Source organism: Neophocaena asiaeorientalis, unplaced genomic scaffold, assembly GCF_003031525.2.
Source record: "Neophocaena asiaeorientalis asiaeorientalis breed wild unplaced genomic scaffold, Neophocaena_asiaeorientalis_V1.1 scaffold364, whole genome shotgun sequence".
Classification (NCBI taxonomy): domain Eukaryota; kingdom Metazoa; phylum Chordata; class Mammalia; order Artiodactyla; family Phocoenidae; genus Neophocaena; species Neophocaena asiaeorientalis.
In genome coordinates this window covers 1,052,134-1,064,700 of record NW_020172457.1, presented here as the reverse complement: position 1 = coordinate 1,064,700, position 12,567 = coordinate 1,052,134, and the positions used below count along the sequence as shown (strand labels likewise).

Below are 12,567 nucleotides of genomic sequence, written 5' to 3'. Positions count from 1 at the left end.
TATGTGTGTGTGGACACATGTATATATCTCTCTGCAGACATGTATACACACACCCACACCCCCTATTGGCTCTGTTTCTCTAGAGAATCCTGACTAATCCACTGAGGATGCGTAGAGAACAGGTTCGCCTGGCTCTTTACAGTTTATATATCATAACAACAGTGGCTCTGCTCCACTGAAGGCCTCTCAAATGCTTTGACTGTTTCATGTCCCTGTGAGAACCTGACATGCAGGTTAAGTCTTAGGATCCAAACCTGGTCCTGACTCCACAGTGCCAGGGCCCACAGCCTCACTATACCGTCCTGTGATACACAGTCTGACCCCAAGGACTGGCGCTGGGGCTGTGCAGGGATTGTAGCTTTGCTGGCCCTTCGGTGTTCACAAATGGCAGGGGCCTGGCGGGGAGGGACCTGCAGGGGAGGGGCCTGGAAGAAGAAGCGTCTGGAAGAGAAGGGCCTGGGGGTGCTGGCAGGGCCTCCAGCCTCTTTGGGGAGGAAGAGAACTGTTCCCGTCACCTTTCAGCAAACAGCCCCATCTCCGTCACCTGCCCCACCCAAAGCCTCTTCCTCCCGATGCATCAAAATACTGCCAAGAGGACTGGTTTACACTGGAGATGGGAGGGCTGGAGCATGGTGGAAGGAAGCAGCTTGAGGCCAGACCTCGGTGACTAAGTGACTGGGTCAAAGCATGCTTGTCATGGTGTTAATCTAATACTTATTTGGCTGCCACCACGTGCGGGGTGCAGAGGTACTCGAGAGGGCAGGGTCCCCTCCATACGTGAGTGGGGAGCTCAGCACATTGGGTGGGGGGATAGTGAAGCCTCTGGGACGTGCAGAAGGAGCGTTCTTACATCCTGGTGTCTGTGGCGCCCTTGGGTTGCTCTTCTGAGGGGTCCCGGGAGCAGAGCGTCAGCTGGCTCACCCCCACCTCACCTCTCCCACCATGTTCCAGCTTGGGCCAGAAGGGGAGGCACCAGGTGCAGGAGGATGCGCAGAACCTGGTGCCGATCCCCCAGGGGAGGCTGTAGACTTCCGAGGTCTTCGTAGTCTCCTCAGACTTCTTCTGGATTTGATTCCACGCCAGGAGGCCTCTCTCCTCCAGGCTTCCTAAAGGGAGCCAGCAAGCAGTCAAGCCTGGGCCCTGAGGGAGGGGGTGGAAGCCTCTGGTGCCCCCTGCAGGCCCTCACGAGGCCTCGTCTCAGTGCCCTGCACCTGCCAGCAGCCCCTCCTCCCCATCCAAGCCCATTCCAAGAATCAGCTCAGCTCAACTCAGCTCATCATCAGGTGTTCCCTGAGCTCCGGGGTACGACCTTCTATGAACCACTGTTCTTTCCTCATCTTCCAGAGCGGACCTTTCTATATTTCAGTGTTTCTGGAATGCAGATGCATTTTACATTTGGTGGAGAGAAGAAATGTGGGAAATGGAATACCACGAAGCAGGAGCTATCACAGAGGTCCTTTCAAGGGGCCATGGGAGGATCAAGAACGGAGCACTGAAAGCCACCAGTGAGGGCAGCTCTGCGCTCTTCACCTCAGCGCTCATGGGCTTCGTTTGCTCATCATCACACTTACTTCCCTGTACTGTAATGGTCTGTTGTCGTGTCTCTCTCCCCTACTAGCCTGTGAGTTTCTAGAAGGCAGGGGGGCATGTCTTGCAGCCCTTTGTATCCTCAATACAGAGCATCTGGAACACAGTGTACTTGCTGTGGTTTTTATTGGAATATGAATAAATGAACACATGCATTCTCTCCCTCGTCAACTAGACAGCAGGCTCTAAGAGAGCTGGGGCTATGTCTTTTGCTTTTTGCTTCTGGTGTATTTCTCACCTTAGGGTCCTTTTATGGGCTGAATTGTGTCCCCCCCCCAAAAAAATCATGTTGAAGCCCTAACCCCACAAACCTCAGAATGTGACTGTATTTGGAGATAGAATCTTTAAAGTGGTGATTTAGTTAAAGACGTAAAGATGAGGTCTTTAGGGTGGGCTCTAATTTAATCTGACTGGTATCTTTATAAGAAGAGGAGATTAGGACACACAGAGAGACACCAGAGATGCACACACAGGAAGGAAAGGCCATCCATCTGAAAGTCAAGGAGAAAGGCCCCAGGAGAAACCAATCCTGCCAACACCTTGTTCTTGGACTTCTAGCCTCTGGAACTGTGAGGAAATACATTTTGGTTGTTTAAGCCTCCTAGTCTGTGGCATTTTGCGATGGCAGCCCTAGAAAGCTAGTACAGGCCCATACACCCCACCCAGGTGCAGGGCCCACTCAGGGTATGCTGTGGCCAGTCTTACATGAGAACTGGGGCTAGAGAAGCAATGTGGGTGACCCAAATGCTGACCATCTACCCGAACTGCCAGCTTACAGAGCAAAGGTGAGCCCTACCAGGGATGGTGTTGTCCAGTAGAAAGCCCAGAAATCCACCAACAAACATGCCCGTGGTCAGCAGCACCTGGATGACCTGGTCCAACTGCAGAATCCCTAGAGTGAAGACAGAAGTGACAGGGATTAAAAAATGGGCAGAGGATCTGAATAGAGATTTTTCCAAAGAAGATATACAGATGGCCAATAGGTACATGAAAGGTGTTCAACATCACTAATCATCAGGGAAATGCAAATCAAAATCACAGTGAGATATCATCTCACACCTGTTTGGCTTTTACCAAAAAGACAAGAACTAGCAAGTGTTGGCAAGGGTGTGGAGAAAAGGACCCTTGGGCACTGTTGGCAGGAATGTAAATTAGTGCAACCACTATGGAAAACAGTATGGAGGTTCCTCAAAAAATTAAAAATAGAACTATCATATGACCCAGTAATTCCACTCCTGGTTATTTATCCAAAGAAAATGAAAACACTAACTCAAAAAGATATATGCACAGCCACCTTCACTGCAGCATTATTTACAAGAGCCAAGATATGGAAACAACCTAAGTGTTCAGCAACGGATGAATGACTTAAAAAAATGAGGTATATATTTACAATGGATATTATTCAGCCATAAAATCTGGCTATTTGCAACAACATGGATGGAACTTGAGAGCATTATGCTGTGGCATAAATCAGAAAGAGAAAGACAAATACTGTATGATCTCACTTATTATATATAGACTGTTAAAAAAAAACTCATAGAAAAAGAGATCAGATTTGTGGTTACCAGAAGCAGGGGGTGTGAGGAGGAGGAACTGGAGGAAGGTGATCAAAAGGGACACACTTCTGGTTATAAGATAAATAAGTACGAGGGATGGAATGTACAACATGACGACTATGGTTAACACTGCTGTATGATATATAGAAAAGTTGGTAAGAGAGTAGATCCTAAGAGTCCTCATCACAAGGAGAAAATTTTTTTCCCATTTCTTTGTATTGTGTCTATATGAGGAGATGGGTGTTAACTAGACTTATTATGGTAGTCGTTTCACAATATATGTATGTCAAACCTTTATGCTGTATACCTGGGACTCATACAGTGACATATGTCAATTATATCTCAATAGAACTGGAAATAAATAAGTCATGGTGATGTAATGTACAGCATGGTGACTATAGTTAATGTTTTTAAAAAGTGACAGGAATTCCCAGGGACCAGGGACCCCACCAGCTCTGCCCCTGGAGTGGTCACAGTCTAGAGGATGGAGAATCACCTGTGTGGAGCCTCTCCGGGTTCTTGTTCACCCAGTTGGGAACAGCAAGCCCACAGTAGATGGAGAAGCCAAAGACAAAGATGTTTCTGGACGAGTTCATGTCCACGTACTGCAGGAGAGAGGCCGCCACGGCAGAGCCGGAACGATCAGTACCTGTATTGCACGTCAGTCAAACACCCGCCCAGCCAGCGCCCCCCCCCACTTGAGACTGGAGGGGGAGGCTGGGCTTAGAGGGCACAGGTTCTCAGACAAGTCCCGACTCCCACTTGACCCTGGGAGCTGAGTGGTCTGGATAATCCAATTCAAACTGATGCAATTTTGCTTTTCAGAAATTCGGGTGCTTCTGGTTATTTCTTTCTCCCATTTGGGGCCAGTGCGGTTTCTGGGACTGAGGACTCCCTTCCCCTCCTCCCTTGTCCCCACCCTGTTCCATTCATCTCCATCCCCATGGGCTCCTTTCAGGAGATGCAATGCTGCTGCTTTCCTAAGGGTGCCTTGCCTCACCTGAAGATTGGAAATCCCCACGGCAGTGATGACCCCAAACATCACCAGGAACATGCCTCCGATCACAGGGGTTGGGATGGTGGCAAACGCAGCCCCGATCTTCCCAAATATGCCCATCAGGAGCAGCACGCAGCCCGCCGCAACAATCACCATCCTGCTCCCTACCTGTAGCACTCAGGGAGATGGGGGAGAGACGAGGAGCTCAGCACCAGCTGGGTCACACACCCTGGAGGCCTCTGCCCTGCTCCTGGGGCATCACAAACAATGGCTCCAGGGGACCCACAGGAGCAGCATCGACTGACCCAGAAATGGCCCCCCTCTACTCCCACATGGTGCTGGCGAAAGCATGAAGGTGTGACCTTGGGTCCCAGCCTCTGCCCTCACCTCTCCTCTCTGCTGCTCTCATACATGTCTTCAAGTCCTGACTCCAATGCTCCTTCTCTAGGCAGACTTTATAGTGAGGCAAGAAGTCTCTCTTGGGAGGGAGTGGCCCAATGCTTAAGAATGGGGTTTGAGAGCCAATCCCAACTCTGCCTCTAACTAGCTGTTTGGCTTCATGCAAGTTACCTAACCTCTCAAAATGTCAGCCTCCAAATTTACCAGGTGGGATTAATAACACTTACTTCACAATCTCATTTTAGGAGGACAGCATTACCTTGATACCAAAGCCAGATAAGGACAGAAAAGAAAAGAAAGTACTGTGTGGGTTCACTTATATGCAGATTTTTTTTCAACAGTAAATACTGTAGTACTAAACAATCCATGATAGGTTGAATCTGTGAATGTGGAACCACAGATATGATGGAACCATGGATATGGAGGGACCACGTGTACAGAGGTCCAACTATAAGTTATACACGGATTTTCGACTGCAAGGATTGGTGCCCCTAACCCCACCCCACTCCCCACATTGTTCAAGGGTCAACTGTACAGACCAATATCCCTGATGAATATAGATGCAAAAACTATCAACAAAATGTTAGCAAACCAAATTTAACAGTACATTAAAAGGATCATACACCGTGATCACCTGGGACTTATCCCTGGGATGCAAGGATGTCTCAACATGTGCAAATCAATAAATGTGATACACCACATTAATAGAAAGAAAGATAAAAACATATGGTCATCTCAATACACACAGAAAAAGCATTGGACAAAATCCAACATCCTTTCAGGATAAAAAAACTTTCAACAAATTAAATATAGAAGGAATGCATCTCAACACAATAAAGGCCATATACAAAAAGCCCACAACTAACATCATACTCAATGCTGAAAGGTTGGAAGCTTTTCTTCTAAGATCAGAAAACAAGACAAGGGTGACAACTCTCACCACTCCTATTCAACATATTACTGGAAGCCATAGCCATAGCAATCAGGTTAGATAAAGAAATAAAAGGTATCCAGGGCTTCCCTGGTGGCGCAGTGGTTGAGAGTCCGCCTGCCGATGCAAGGGACACAGGTTCGTGCCCTGGTCTGGGAAGATCCCACATACCGCGGAGCGGCTGGGCCCATGAGCCATGGCCGTTGAGCCTGCGCGTCTGGAGCCTGTGCTCCGCAACGGGAGAGGCCACAACAGTGAGAGGCCCACATACTGCAAAAAAAAAAAAAAAAAAAAAAAAAAAAGTATCCAAATCAGAAAGGGAGAAGTAAAATTATCTTTATTTGCAGATGATATGATCTTATGTATAGAAAATCCTAAAGACTCTACCAAGAAATTGTTACAACTAATCAATGAATTCAGTAAAGTTGCAGGATACAAAATCAACATACAGAAATCAGCTGCATTTTTCTACACTAACAATAAAACATCTGAAAAAGAAATAAAACAATCCCATTCACAATAGCATCAAAGACAATGAAGTACTTAAGAATGAATCTAACCAAGGAGGTGAAAAATATAAGACTGATGAAAGAAATTGAAGAAGACACAAATAAATGGAAAGGTATCCCATGTCATGACTGGAAGAATTAATATTGTTAAAATGTCCATACTACCCAAAACCATCTACAGATTCAATGCAATCCCTATCAAATTTCCAATGGCATTTTTCACAGAAGTAGGAAAAAAAAAACCTAAAATGCTTATGTCACCACAAAAGACATCAAATAGCCAAAGCAATTCTGAAAAAGAAAAATAGAAAAAAAGCTGGAGGCATCACACGTCCTGATTTCAAACTATACTGAAAAACTATAGTAATCAAAACACTATGGTACTGGCATAAAAATAGACACATAGACAAATGGAACAGAACTGAGAGCCCACAAATAAACCCATGCATATATGGTCAACTAATACTTGACAAAGGAGCCATGAAAACTCAATGGGGAAAGGATAGTATCTTCAATAGTGTTGGGAAACCTGGATAACCACATGCAGAAAACTGAAAATTGAACCACTATCTTAACACCGCTCACAAAATTTAACTAAAAATGGATTAAATACTTAAATGTAAAACTGGAAACTGCAAAACTCCTAGAAGAAAACACAGGGAAGCTTCTTGACACTGGTCTTGGCAATGATTTTTTAGGATATGACACCAAAAGCACAAGCAAAAAAAGTGAAAATCAGGAACTTCCCTGGTGATCCAGTGGGTAAGATTCTGTGTTCCCAGTGCAGGGGGCCTGGGTTCGATCCCTGGTCAGGGAACTAGATCCCGCAGGCATGCCACAACTAAGAAGTCCGCATGCTGCAACAAAGATCCCTCATGCTGCAACTAAGACACAGCTCAGCCAAAAATAAATAAATATAAATCTTTTTTTTTTAAAAAGTGAAAATCCAAAAGTGGGACTACATTAAACTAAAAAGCTTTTGTACAGCAAAAGAAACAATCAACAAAATGAAAATGCAACCTATTAAATGGGAGAAAATATTTGCAAACTGTATAGTTGGATACGGGTTTCATATCTAAAATATATAAAGAACTCATATAATTCAATAACAACAACAACAACAAACAATTTTAAAATGGGCAGAGGAACTGGATAGACTCTTTTTTCCAAGGAAGACATACAAATGCCAACAGGTACATGAAAAGATGCTCAACATCACTAATCATCAGAGAAATGCAAATCAAAACCACAATGAGATATCACCTCACACCTGTTAGAACGGCTATCATCAAAAAGACACAAGGTAACAAGTGCTGACAAGGATGTGGAGAAATGGGAATCCTGTGCACTGCTGGTGGGAATGTAAATTGGTGCAGCCACTATGAAAAATGGTATGGAGATTCCTCAAAAAGTTAAAAATAGAACTACCATATGATCCAGCAATTCCACTTCTGGGATTATCCAAAGAAAATGAAAACACTAACAAAAAAATATGTGCACCCCCCCACCATGTTCATTGCACCATTATTTACAATAGCCAAGGTATGGAAACAATCTAAGTGTCTGTCAACAGATGAATGGATAAAGAAGATGTGGTATGTACAATGAAATATTATTAAGCCATAAAAAAGAATGAAATCTTGCCATTTGTGACAACACGGATGGACCTTGAGGGCATTACGTTAAGTGAAGTAAGTCAAACAGAGAAAAACAAATACTGTATAATATCATATACATGTGGACTCTAAAAAAGCTAAACTTGTAGAAGTAAAGAGTAGAATGGTGGTTACCAGGGGAAATGGGGAGATGTTCATCAAAGAGTACAAACTTTCAGTTAGAAGATGAATAAGTTCTGGGGACCTAATGCACAACATGGTGATTATAGTTAACAAAAATGTATACTTCAAAGTTACTAAGATAGTAGATCTTAAATGCTCTCACCACAAAAAAGAAATGGTAATTATGTAATGTGATAGAGGTGTTAGCTAATGGTGGTAATCATATTGTAATATATAAGTGTATCAAATAAACACATTGTACACCTAAATTTACACAATGTTATATGCCAAGTGTATCTCAATAAACCTAGGGGAGGGAATTGATGTGCCTGGGGCACAGTGATGCAGGGTGAGAGACAGGAGATGGGATGGAAAGCAAGGAAGGGACTCTGTCATGAAGTACTTTAAGGGCCATGGAAAGGAGTTACGATAAATTCCAAAGACAAAGCATAAACAAAACGTAGTATATACATGCAATGGAATATTATTCAGCCTTAAAAAGGAAATAAATTCTGACACCTGCACAACATGGATAAAACTTGGACATTAAGTGAAATAAGCCACCCACAAAAAGACAAATACTGTATGAGTCCACTTATATAAGGTACCTAGAGCAGTCAAATTCATAGAGACAGAAAGTAGAATGGTGGTTGCTAGGGGCTGGGAGAGGGGGGAATATGGAGTTGTTGTTCAATTGGTACAGATTTCAGTTTTGCAAGAGAAAAGAGTTCTGAAGATTGGTTGCACAACAATTTGGATGTACTTAACTCTACTGAACTATACATTTAGAAATGGTTAAGAGGCTAAATTTATGTTACATGTATTTTACTACAATTAAAAATAACAAATCCAAAGACAAAGGAGACTCAGTAGAGTTGTGTCAAGCAGGGTAGTGACATGATGTGATTTACATTTCAAAAAGTTCCCTCTAGGAACCCTCCTACACTGTTGGTGGGAATGTAAATTGGTGCAGCTACTATGGAAAACAATACGGAGGTTTCTCAAAAAACTGAAAATAGAGTTGACATACAATCCAGCAATCCCACTCCTAGGCATATATCTGCACAAAACTCTAATTTGAAAAGATACATGCACCCTTATGTTCACAGCAGCACTATTCACAATAGCCAAGACATGGAAACAATCTAAATGTCCATTAACAGATGAATGGATAAAGATGTGGTGTGTGTATACAATGGAATATTACTCAGCCATTAAAAAGGGTAGTGTTATTTGCAACAACATGGATGGACCTAGAGGTTATCATACTAAGTGAAGTAAGTCAGACAGAGAAAGACAAATACCCTGTGATATCACTTATATGTGGAATCTAAAATAGGACACAAATGAACTTATCTACCAAAGAGAAACAGACTCACAGACATAGAGAACAGACTTGTGGTTGCCAAGGGGGAGCAGGTGTGGGGGAGGGATGGATTGGGAGTTTGGGATTAGCAGATGCAAACGATTACATATAGAATGGATAAACAACAAGGTCCTACTGTATAACACAGGGAACTATATTCAACATCCTGTGGTAAACCATAATGGAAAAGAATATGAAAAATAATGTTATATAAAACTGAATCACTTTGCTGTATAGCAGAAACTAGCACAACATTGTAAATCAACTATACTTCAATCAAATAAGTTTTTTTAAAAGTTCCCTCTATAAGTCACTTCATTATTATTAATTGATATATTTTCTCAATTAGGACAAATTAGATTTTCTCAACAAGCAATTATCATGGATTATATGTAAACTATGATTCCTTCTTCATCTACTGGAGGTTTATTAAGATACAAAACAGAGACAAGGCTCCTCCCCATGGTATTATACAGCATTAACTGGTCCAAAGTCAAGGATCAGTTGTGCTAGAGTCACTACTAATTGCTATCACCTGGTTTGCATAGGGTTTCTCGAGCAGCTAGGAGTTTGGGAATGCTAAAGAAGTACGTTTCACCCGCTTAGAGCAGCTATTAGATCTGGAAATAAAAAGTTTCTACAAAGGTTAAAAAAAAAAAAAAACACTATGCTGTGAAGATTATGGGCTCTGGTCCACATCCCATCCCAGTACCAGGCACACACAGCTGTCACACGCTGGACAGTAATGATTGTTGTGCCAGTCAAGGGTTGTATCTAGGGTTTGAGTGACAGCTACCAGTGAGACCAAAATGACCTCTGACCTCGAAGCATTCAGCCTCATCCTCAAAAGCTGGAGTTGTGCTGCAAATGTCTGAATATCCCATCATAAGTCTATTATCAATGAATGTGTTTAGGTAGTTCTTGGACCTCTTCTCATGCATTTGTTTCTACTCCCAGTCCTTAAAAGATACTCTATGTGACAGACTCTAGGTCTATCCACCTCATTACAAATAGCTCAATTTCGTTTCTTTTTATGGCTGAGTAATATTCCATTGTATATATGTGCCACATCTTCTTTATCCATTCATCCGATGATGGACACTTAGGTTGTTTCCATGTCCTGGCTATTGTAAATAGAGCTGCAATGAACATTTTGGTACATGACTCTTTTTGAATTATGGTTTTCTCAGGGTATATGCCCAGTAGTGGGATTGCTGGGTCATATGGTAGTTCTATTTGTAGTTTTTTAAGGAACCTCCATACTAGTCTCCATAGTGGCTGAGGTGGATAGGCCTAGAGTCTGTCATACAGAGTGAAGTAAGTCAGAAAGAGAAAGACAAATACTGTATGTTAACACATATATATGGAATTTAAGGAAAAAAATGTCATGAAAAACCTAGGGGTAAGACAGGAATAAAGACACAGACCTACTAGAGAATGGACTTGAGGATATGGGGAGGGGGAAGGGTAAGCTGTGACAAAGCGAGAGAGGCATGGATATATATACACTACCAAACGTAAGGTAGATAGCTAGTGGGAAGCAGCCGCATAGCACAGGGAGATCCGCTCGGTGCTTTGTGACTGCCTGGAGGGGAGGGATAGAGAGGGTGGGAGGGAGGGAGACGCAAGAGGGAAGAGATATGGGGACATATGTATATGTATAACTGATTCACTTTAAAGCAGAAACTAACACACCATTGTAAAGCAATTATACTCCAATAAAGATGTAAAAAAAGAATACAGATCTTGCAATAGGGAAGAGATATGGGGACATATGTATATGTATAACTGATTCACTTTGTTATAAAGCAGAAACTAACACACCATTGTAAGGCAATTATACTCTAATAAAGATGTTAAAAAAAATAAAATAGAAAAAGGATACTCTAGTGTAGTTTCAGTTTTGCAAGATGAAAAAGTTCTGGAGATCAGCTGCACAGCAATGTGAATACACTGAATGCTACTGAACTGTACACAAAAATAATTAAGATGGCAGATTTTCTGTTATGTGTCTTTTACCACAATTTAAGCATTTTTTTAAGCTACTCTAGTGTCAACAACTTGAAGTCCATTAATGCAGCAATAAAGTAGCAGATTCGGCCTTTGCTTATTTTTCTTTCCAGTTTAAGAGCTAATTTATTTAACTGTCTTCATTGGAAGGCAAGTGATAGGAATTAACCACATCAAAATAACTTCTTTTGTTTACAACCCTAGCAATGAACCGTGCCTTTGTGGGAACAAAGGCATGCTTCTAAGCACAATAGATCAACTTGTCAGGTTCAACCAATACCCTTTGGATGTAATAATGGTCTCATAAAGATGGCAGGTCACCCCCAATCCTACTACCACAGAATTTATCATGCAGCCCTGGGCATCTTTTGGTCTCAGGATTCACATCTGGGCTGGGAGCCATGACACCCTAGAAAAGTGATGGGAGATCTTTGGCCTTCAGCCTGATTTCTCCGGACTGACCAGGGGAGAACCAAGAATAGGTCAGAGCCCATGAATGCAGATGCAACACGGGGCCACAAGGGGGAGGTGTGAGTCCAAACCAGAGTTAATGGGTCTGCTGGATTTGTAGCCTGTTTGGTGTCTGTGTATCTTTTCTTGCCTGCTCTTTCCCTCTCCTGTAAAGGGTCTTAATTTAGAAATGATACATCAAAAAATTTTTTGTTCTGTTTATTGAATATAATTTTCTGTTCTGCGTGAGATATCTTCCCTTCAGCAAGAAAAATATTTGCTGCTTTATACTTACACAGGCCATTCCCACATTTCTGTGTGGGCCAGTGGCCCTCACGTGGAAAAATGTTCCTCTCACTTGCACCGAAGGTCTTGAAACTTTGGGGAAATGTCAAAGAGTCCACAGTGTCCAAGCACATAGAACTTGCCGTAGGGTTGGGTGCTGGCTCTGCTGTTTGCTTACAGATTTTAACTCTCACTATGGGCCAGAGGCCATGCAGGGTACAGAGGTAGATAGGTCCAAGGGAGCTATCAGAAAATACAGGGTGGGGATGTGGGTGGAGGAAAGTGAGTACTTTCCAAAGCTCACTTCACTTGTGCTGGGAAACAGTGTACCTATGCACTGAAGCATACAGGAAAGCAACATCGTAATAATATTCTTTTCTAAGTCACCTTAGAAAGCACCATCTTGGGGACTTCCCTGGTGGCGCAGTGGTTAAGAATCCACCTGCCAATGCAGGGGACACGAGTTCCATCCCTGGTCTGGGAAGATCCCACATGCCACGGAGCAACTAAGCCCGTGCGCCACAACTACTGAGCCTGCGCTCTAGAGCCCGTGAGCCACAACTACTGAAGCCTGCGTGCCTAGAGCCCGTGCTCCGCAAGGAGAAGCCACCGCAATGAGAAGCCCGCGCACCGCAATGAAGAGTAGCCCCCACTCGCCGCAACTAGAGAAAGCCCACGTGCAGCAACAAAGACCCAATG

General features: G+C 43.1%; 1 protein-coding gene across 1 annotated transcript in view; it reads right to left on the bottom strand.

The window, feature by feature from the left end:
- Positions 1 to 337: 337 nt before the first annotated feature.
- Positions 338 to 12,567, bottom strand: part of LOC112394979 (solute carrier family 23 member 1-like) — a 45,711-nt gene continuing 33,481 nt past the window's right edge. Inside the window, exons 9-12 of the mRNA XM_024737987.1 lie at positions 4,144 to 4,308; positions 3,640 to 3,748; positions 2,384 to 2,479; positions 338 to 1,106 (exon numbers count right to left, since the gene is read on the bottom strand). Of these exons, the coding sequence (XP_024593755.1) occupies positions 847 to 1,106; positions 2,384 to 2,479; positions 3,640 to 3,748; positions 4,144 to 4,308 (630 nt within the window). The 3' untranslated portion in view covers positions 338 to 846. The remainder of the gene's footprint in view (positions 1,107 to 2,383; positions 2,480 to 3,639; positions 3,749 to 4,143; positions 4,309 to 12,567) is intronic.